Source organism: Conger conger, chromosome 6 (assembly GCF_963514075.1).
Source record: "Conger conger chromosome 6, fConCon1.1, whole genome shotgun sequence".
Lineage (NCBI taxonomy): Eukaryota > Metazoa > Chordata > Actinopteri > Anguilliformes > Congridae > Conger > Conger conger.
The window spans coordinates 8,996,542-9,006,331 of NC_083765.1; the positions used below are offsets into that span (position 1 = coordinate 8,996,542).

General features: G+C 42.3%; 1 protein-coding gene across 1 annotated transcript in view; it reads right to left on the reverse strand.

The window, feature by feature from the left end:
* Positions 1-8,352: 8,352 nt before the first annotated feature.
* The window catches only part of bean1 (brain expressed, associated with NEDD4, 1), a 50,451-nt gene continuing 49,013 nt past the window's right edge, over positions 8,353-9,790 (reverse strand). The window contains exon 6 of the mRNA XM_061246650.1: positions 8,353-8,701. Within this exon, the coding sequence (XP_061102634.1) occupies positions 8,353-8,701 (349 nt within the window). The remainder of the gene's footprint in view (positions 8,702-9,790) is intronic.

The window sequence follows — 9,790 nt, forward strand, 5'->3', positions numbered from 1 at the left end:
GTGTAAATGCCCTACATCACCATGGAAGTTACGGAGCAGTATCCTTTCATTGTGCTGGACTTTTGTTACATTGGATAAAACCATGTTGGTTATTACAATGTATCAGACATAAATAAAACAATAAATTGAAATTGAAATTTATACTTGCAGGCACCAGTGTTGCCAAGCAGTATCTCCTGAAAATCTGCTCCTGCAATTGACAACCTGGGCCATTAGTCTTAGGCTGAGTAGGGGGGAAGGGGAGGGAATTTAAATAGTCTAGAAGTGCCATTTGTAACCCAAACAGAAGAGACAAGAGGAAAGGGGTAATTGCAGTATGAAACGAAACACAATCTTGCATTTTGTATTAGCTTAAGGTTTTATGTGGGCCAAAGGTTGTATTGCTTGACTGATGGATTGAGAACCACTGAACTTACTAAGCTACTTCAGTTCAGGGCCTGTGGCAGACAAATTGCTCTTTTCCCAAGCATGCAGTGCAGCCGTCCTGGTGATAAACAGTGTCTTTCCCCATACAAACTGAATTTCGACCGCAGTTAATTATTGCAGTAATTATTGTATTGCTGCAATATTTTGGACACTATGTTAAATTGCGGTATTACTGCATGTATAATGTAGTTTCACTTCTCTGTGTGCAGTACTCGTGTAGGATAACTCTTTTAGAACATTCCAACTGCTCTGTACTTCAGTTAACTAATGTTTAATGATGTTATCTCGTTACTTACGAATGGCATTGGCAATTGCAGACTCTGTTGTGTGAAACAGGCAGATGAAGTCATTCCTATGGAAAATATTGCTCACTAAATCTGGTTGGAGAGTGAGTAGGCTGTGTGGTTTATTTCTCAAGATGACAAGTGGTACCCAAATGCCACAGCAAAAAAAACATCTAAACACGCTAAAGCTAAAATGCCCAAAATAAAGTTAGTGCCATTTGTAACCCAAACAGAAGAGACAAGAGGAAAGGGGTAATTGCAGTATGAAACGAAACACAATCTTGCATTTTGTATTAGCTTAAGGTTTTATGTGGGCCAAAGGTTGTATTGCTTGACTGATGGATTGAGAACCACTGAACTTACTAAGCTACTTCAGTTCAGGGCCTGTGGCAGACAAATTGCTCTTTTCCCAAGCATGCAGTGCAGCCGTCCTGGTGATAAACAGTGTCTTTCCCCATACAAACTGAATTTCGACCGCAGTTAATTATTGCAGTAATTATTGTATTGCTGCAATATTTTGGACACTATGTTAAATTGCGGTATTACTGCATGTATAATGTAGTTTCACTTCTCTGTGTGCAGTACTCGTGTAGGATAACTCTTTTAGAACATTCCAACTGCTCTGTACTTCAGTTAACTAATGTTTAATGATGTTATCTCGTTACTTACGAATGGCATTGGCAATTGCAGACTCTGTTGTGTGAAACAGGCAGATGAAGTCATTCCTATGGAAAATATTGCTCACTAAATCTGGTTGGAGAGTGAGTAGGCTGTGTGGTTTATTTCTCAAGATGACAAGTGGTACCCAAATGCCACAGCAAAAAAAACATCTAAACACGCTAAAGCTAAAATGCCCAAAATAAAGTTAGTACATTTTTTCAACCAGTGGCATAATACACCAAGGTTGGAAATTAACACCATTTTGACACCTTTCTGGACTAAAGCACCACTTCCTTTTACCAGGTTTTTTTTCAAGGAATCTAATCTCTTTTTAATAATTCATTTGGCTGTGGCTTCTGCAGAAAGACCATTTTAAAAAACTGAAACTAACCAAGAACTAGGCTAAACTACCTTAGAAGCACCAGGCCTAGACTACAGTACATTATCGAAAGCAGCAGGTTACTCATGGGTTATGCTATACAAGCAGCAAGGCAGCAAGGCAGGCCCCTGCATTTCTGAAATAATTTTGGTGCCCCTGGTATGAAGCACACTTTACACACATCATTCCTCCCTATATTTTAGAAAGCATAGTATCCAGCATATCAGTTAGCCTACCATATTAATTCCTTCCATCCTTTTAAAGGCAATTTTATATTAACTATTAACTTATGTACTTTTCCGGTGTCCAATTATCTCATTTATGATTCAACACATGTTCAAGCTGTAGCCCCCTAGGCTCCAATGCCCAGCTCCCAGTTCTCCTGCAGAAAAAAATACATTCTGCTACTGGGTGTGAGGCTGTGTAAGACCACATTCCATTAAATTCACTTCAGGTTTATTTGCATAGCTCCTCTCACAGAGGACCTGTGTCTTCCAGGCTCGGACCCCCATGAGCAAACCAAGGGTCACAGTGGCCAGGAAGAAAAACCCTGGGTAGGTCTCAAATCAGGGACAAGCCATCCGCTCCTGGTACACAGTAAAATGTTCAGTGTTAAATCAACTCTTACAGAATGCATACGTTCTCTGTTCTCTGCTCAAAGTGAACTAACGCTGGACATTTTGCTGTGTATACTGGGTAAATATGAACTGAAGAAGGATCTGGTTTTCCTTGAAGAATAGCAGATATGAATTTATGTATCTTTGCTTTTGACTATTATACATTTATATAATGCATCAGCAGCAGCTGCTAAAAGCCTGGACAAGGAGGAGTAATTACATTAAAGCAACATTGCTTTCTCATATTCTCATGTTTGCATACAGCCTGTAGTAAGGATGGATCTCTGGGTGGTATCGGTAATGTTAATGCACTGTTCAGTGCATGAATACTGAGTTCTGGTATTGAGTCTGGACTCTGTATTTGACTGTGACTGACAGCTCCACTGGGCAATGCATAATAGACGCTAGTGCTGCACGGAGAGGGAGGGTTTCAGTCAACTGGGACAATGATAGCTGATGGTGCACCAGCGACCCCTGCTGGTCAAACGGGGCTCGCCGTCTGTGTCAGCCCGACTCGCTCACCATAGTGGGAAAAGAAGCAGCGGTGAAGTTTGGAAGAGAGCACATGCACTCACTTGACAACAGGGGTGACGACGATCACGACTGAGCTTTCCAAATTAAGAGGAAAAAGTATTTTTTTTTAAATGATGCCGTGCCAGTAAATTCACGTAATACTTATCGGTATTTTTTTTTGTGAATTTGAAGAGCCTACCATTACAGAAAATTAGTTTTGTAATGTACACACTTGGCACAGGAAACATATTATACTAGCCCATATTCCCGCACTTGAAGGGGAATGGTGTAGACTTTCTCCTGCTTTTCTTTTTTAAGCTCTTGCACAATTGCAATGGAAAAATGTGAAAAATTACAGTCAGATGACAGTACATGCAATTTATCATGCTGTGCAAAATAACAGCACAGACAGCACAGACAATTTTATCAGCATGAAATTGTATGTATTAACAGAAACTACAACATTACATGAATAAACTAGATACAGTGGCTTCATATAATATAAAGGAGAGATTTCAGGTTTTGATTTTGAATACATTTCTAAAAACCTGTTTTCACTTTGCCATTATGGGTTATTAAGTGTATATTGGTGGGCAAAAAAAAGAGAGGCTATTTTATCCATTTAAAATGAAATCTACAGCACAATAAAGTGCAAAAAGTGAAGGGGTCTGAATACTTTCTGAACATTTCCACATGTCCACTATGTACACTTGAATGTGCCATTCTAGCTGCGTACATTTCTTGTACGAAGTAGATATGAAGGGATAGAATATCCTGCTTGTGAATATGTAAAAAGTAAAAGTCTCCTTTTCCCAGTGGACATGATCAGGAGGATTGATGGGGCCGCCATAACGATCTGCTCTGGGGTCCTTGTACTTTTGCTGACAATCTCCAATAATCACAGTTTGCAGGAAGCCTCCATTGAAGCTTCTCCCTGGGCAACTAATTACTGAATCAGCCTTTCTCTGTTTCAGACACAGCTCTCACATACAAATATTGGCTGGGCCAGTTTTTTCTCCTGTTGCCAAGGTGATGGATGGCACTGATTCTCAATGAACAGTTTTCAGACTTTTATTTTGTATCCCTGGCCATGGGAGAGTGGGACAGAGAATGATGGGAAGAGGGTCAGGGCCTTTGGAGCTGTCCCAGGGCTGAGAGCCAGAAGGGGGGAAACAGGGGACAATTGTATTATTTGTTTTTTAGAGGGATCTTTTTTGGCTCTCTTGACTGATACCGTTTTTTAAATGTACGAGTCCCTGGCATCCCTTGTTTTTGGAGTCCCCGCTCCTGGTAGATTTGTGACTTTGAGCTTACAAGGACACTGTCTTTGAGACCTGTCACATTCAATCAGACTTTGAGAGCTGCCACAGAATCAGATTGGGTAGACTATTCAACAAGCAAGTGGCAACAATGATTCAGCAATCTCTAATACTGCTTTGAGTGTGTGAGTATGTGGATATGTCTGTATGTATGTGTGTGTGTGTGTGTGTGTGTGTGTGTTTGTACAAATCTGTGCATGTGTTAACAGTGACAGATTACACACCCGGAGGGAGTTTTTGCATTGTTTGTGGTGCCTCTGATTCTGCAGTCAGGTGGGAAGATGAATGGGTAGCAAGGACATCAAAATTACAATTTCCCCTTGATAATGAATATTTAATGTGCAAACAGAATCTTGGTATGGAATTTAAGCAGTGTGGCTGGGAAGACATCAAAGTAACAGCTTTGCCTTTATAATTAATATTGAATATGCAAACAGAAACTTAGTATGGAATTCAAGTAGCGTGGATGAAGAGTCTAACGCACCTATAAATAAACTCAAAGGGGGGTGTCTCGGTGGCGCAGCCTGCAGAGCACTGACCGCATGCTCATTGCGAGCCGTGACGTCAGTGGTTCGAATCCGACCGTCTGACAATATGTCGCATGTCGCATGTCGCATGTCTCGCCCCCATTCTTCCTGTCTCTATATACTGTCCAATAAAGCTGAAAAAGGCATAAAAAAATATCTTTAAAAAAAAAAAACTCCAGGGAAAGTGCTTGTTTAGATGCATCGACCGCACATACTGGGTTTGCCACACTTATTTTCTAAGCCCTTCCTCAGGGTTTTTTTTTTTTGGACAGCCAGCCAAGCTGGTGCCCAGTGCTACAGGGAACAATTTGGGGCCTGATTTGCAGAAAGCAGTGGTGTAGTTTCACCTGGCACACTGCAGACCACACTGGGCACTGGGCAGAGAGGCTAATTAGCAGGAGCGACATAGCAGAGACCCATCTGCTCACGCTAATTCACCATAGTCCACCGCCCCAATATTAAGTGGCAACAGGATCTAATTTAATATTTAAATACTGATGCAGTGCCCATAAGAACACACGGTCAGTGAGGGGGTTGAGGTGGAGGTACATCCTTACACTATATGAAAATGAGACAATGGGGGACACTGGACCAGCTGGAAACAGTGGCGGTAAAGGATGTCACTTCCTCTCTTGCGCTCATGCACTGTTTAAAAGGCACATTGGAATACAAGCAAGCGCCATGTATCGATATGTGCTATATGAGGTTTTTTTCAGTGTTTACGAACAATTCACTCTTTCTGTAATTATACCACACTCAACGAGGCATAGAGGCACACTGGAAATTAGTCTCAGTAGTTTATTTTTCAGAATATAATTGAAAAAGGAAGAACTCTAATACAAAACAGTGGGAATACGTGGACGACAGCATTCATAGTAAACAGACATGGTTACTATAGACAGTTGAACACCACAGTGTAAAAGACACGCCTTACATTGAGAGTGTGGCAGGGTGTATAATCATCACACAGCTCACAAAAGGATATGTACCAATGGTGTTATATAAGTACAATAGGACAAAGCAAAGACAATGGACAGGTAACAGCAGGCAACACCATTGCCATGTCTATTGCAGTTTAACTGTGTCGTGTACTGCGTGGACAACGTTTTTTTGAGTACAGGTACAAGTGTAGTAGCCTACAGGTGAAATTCAAAGGCAGAAAAGTACTGCTTTTCTATGTGTGCCAATTAAATCATGGTGCACACATACTACGCCACCGTACAAATATCACAGATTTTTAAAACCAGAGACACAAGGCCTATAATTTGACAATTATACAGTCGCCTGGGTTCTGTTGCACCAGCTATTGATAATACAATTGTAGTGTAATTATAGTGTTGCGAAGGCCCAAAACCAGTAAATTATTTCTAGAGGTTTAGATTGAAATTATGTCGTAGTAATCTACAGGATTCTACAATCATCTACAATCTTCCTAGGTTTCATCAGCCAGTCTCAATCTCAGTCTTAGTCTGTTTGTGGCAGGTAGACCTCTGAGCAATATAAAGAATAGCTTTGTGCGACGCTTTGTGTAATTCAAATCATCTCATAATGCATCAATTTCTAGAGCGAAGCATTCATTTAGCATAATATCTAAATAACAGATAAACTCACAAGTGAATCCTCTAATTCAAAATCGTTCACGGTCACAACCGGCAGTTGAGCTACTCTAAACAAAATCACAAAAGGCCATTTCATACTCAACGGGTTTTATAGATTTTTTCCCACAATGCCAGCAATGCAGTCATGCACCTCAATCATTTCTTTAAAAATCCTTCAGGCATGATTTGAGCGCTTATTTCTATGCACGAGAAGAGAACGGGGGGAGTGCTGATATTTTACACCGAGGCAGTGAGGAGTTCAGAATTTCTCAGGATACACAATTTCATGCTTCATATATAAACGCTTCTGAGGGAGGTGTCTGTTAAACCGCACAACAAAAACAGCTCATCTGCGTTTAATGGGTGTCTCACAATCACACTCAGATTAAATGCGAAACTCACCATTCCTCAAGACAGCTCTTCAGATGTGCGAAGTTATGCACTCAGCAGTATTGGAAAATGTAACAGTCTCAATATCTTACAGGCATCAGGAATTTTGGTTGAAGAACAGCTGTTACTGGAAGCCATTGTTTTAGATTTAGTCTGAAACTCTGGACACTACTCGGTTATTGCACCTTGGACATAAACAGTAAAGCTCCTCAACCAAGTAGTTCTTACATTTTGAAAGTGTAATAGACGAATAACAGTCACATCAAAACAGTCCAAAATAGACACTGTTGAAAACAATACTCTGTGCCCTTTATAAAAAAAGTAGTTTCAAAGTAGTATACTGTAGAGGGGTTGTCTCCCACTAGTTTTGTCATTAGTGGAGTCTCAAAATGATAAGTGTCCCTATTTTTCCTTTTTTAGTGTTTGTGTGTTTGTGTGTGTGTGTGTACCTGTGTGTGTGTGTGTGTGTGTGTGCACAAAAGTATGGCTTTTTAAGTTTCACGTTCTCCTTCCTTAGCTTAACATCAAAGCAGTGCAGTGCTAGTGCTCTTTTCTATTGCATATTGTCTACTCAGCTGGGTCACATTCATACCATCTAATCAGTTGTTTTCAAGACATTTAGGCACTGACATTGATGCAATGCTTTCTGTTTTTTTTTTTGCAACAAAAAACCTTGCTGCATCATTGTCAAAGGAGTAAAAAAAACCTTTTCACTGAAGATGAAGTGACATGCAGGACCATACCTTATCAGGGCTAGTGCAGTTTTGGATCAAATCAAATCAAAGCCTTCAATGAAAACATTTGTAGATAATGGTTATTCCTTTATCTCCTGTCTTTGCATTTCACTTCTGGAAAACAATATAAAATATCTTTATATAAAAGGTGATCAGTAGTGCAAAACAACAGAAACCTCCAAATAAATCTGAAACACTAAACTGGAATTTGGTTTAAAACTTGGCCATTAAAATTAGCCATAGAATGTGGTTGTACTGTATTCCAAATAATGTGTAATACTTTTTAGAAACACATGCTAATGGACACATTTACAAAAGGGATTGTAGAACTGCATGGATATCTTGTAATTTGATTCACATTTCCCCCCTCATAATTTCTCTTAACCCAGTCCAATCATTTGCCTTGCCTCTGAGTAGAGCCCTACTGTACAGTGTATGTCACTGTATATATCTTGATCTAAGAAAACAGAAACCTGGATGAGCAACAAAAGTACAGAGATATAGACATACACTTCTGTGTGAGAAGGTCAGTAGCCATGGAGCAGAACCTGCTCACTCTGTGTGCCTCCATTTGCAAAACATAAAAAAATAAAGTCTACAGTACAAGGGAAACATGACAGCATATGCCTTTACACTGTTTACAACAAGAACACTACGTGACATGGACCGGTTCGGGACCACAGCCGAAGCACTTGAGTTCTTCAGCGGTTATCGGGCAGTGGTCCGTGGTGGGGAGGGGCAGGACGTCAGGTTCACATCCAACCCCAGGGACACAGGGTGTGTTCAGCACAGCGGCCCCGCAGTCCAGGCCACTGTGCAGCTCTGTTCTGTGGGGAGGGGTGGAGCGGCACCGAGGGGGAACGAGAGGCCTCTGCCGTGTGACAGCGGAGGGGCAGGGCTTCGGCCTACAGGATTCTGTGGGAGACCGCGGGGGGCCTGTCCTGGGCCGTGTGTTTGAGCAGGTCCGTGGGGATGAGGGGAAGCGGGCGGTCCTGCTCCCTCACCACCGCCTCGTAGGGGGGCACCTCGTCCGACGGGAGGGCCGACAGTGAGATGGAGGCTATCGGCTGCCGGCGGAGCTCCTGGAGCCGGATGGACTGGCGCGAGGCGCCGCCGCGCGTCGCCCAGGAGGCCCCGCCCGGCCGCTCCTCGGCGAAGTCCGCTCCGTGGCACGGGTCGATGAGGGAATACGGCGGAGGGTCGTCCGTGGGGACGTATATCTGCGTCGCACCGGGGCCCACACACTCTTCATATCTGCGAGAAGAGAAAACCGCGTTAACCGTGAGCGCTTCTCAGAATACAACGTGTACGTCAAAGGGAAAGAAATGACTGAAGGACTACAGGAAGCGTATTAACGTCTGTGTCCTGCCACATCACAATGCGGACCATTATTTCTCTGGTTGAGGTAGCTCAAACTAGAGTCTTGAGACTCTAGTGGTCAGCTCAAAGTACAGGTGACCTGACTCCAGGCAAAGGAATGCATTTTCATGGTACTTTCATGGGTGGCTCTCTGGAGCAGTGATAGCTGGTGAGTTGAAAATGAACTCAACGTGTCAAAACAAACAATCAGTTTTCTGCCTCCTCAATTTTCAGCTCAGCAGCTGCCACAGCTTTGGAATAGTTAATGCGACATTGACAATTCTTCAGAACTATCCTTTAGATTCAAACTTTTTGGACTTCTTCTCAGTAAATCCAAGTGATGTACTGTTCTGTCCTTGGCAAAGTGTGCCAGGCACAGAAAGTGGCAACAGTGTGGCCCACAGAAGCAAAGGACAATGCTTGACATCCTGGCAAGAGATCATTGTGGCTACACTTGCGTTAGCATGATTCAGCCACGCAAAAAGCACAGAAATTCAGAAATTAATTTGCAGACTTAAATCTTTTACATACACCGAATATGACACAACTACAACTTTTTAGCACTGGCTGGAAAACAGATGAGTTCTTTAGTATGCTTGCTTCATTTATCATTACACGGTGGAAAGACACAAACTGATCGAGCTGTCACCAGTGTACTACGAGATGCAGACTGCTGGTAATGGAAAAATTACATTACATTACATTATTTGCATTTGGCAGACACTCTTATCCAGAGCGTCATACAGCTGATTAGACTAAGCAGGAGACAGTCCTCCCCTGGAGCAATGCAGGATTAAGGGCCTTGCTCAAGGGCCCAATGGCTGTGCGGATCTTATTGTGGCTACACTGGGATGAGAGCCACCGACCTTGCGTGTCCCAGTCATTTACCTTAACCACTACGCTACAGGCCGCCCCTGTATGATATGTAACTGCATGCAGACCAGTTTTTTTTGTTGTTGAGTTTGTCAAGCCACATTTTCCTAT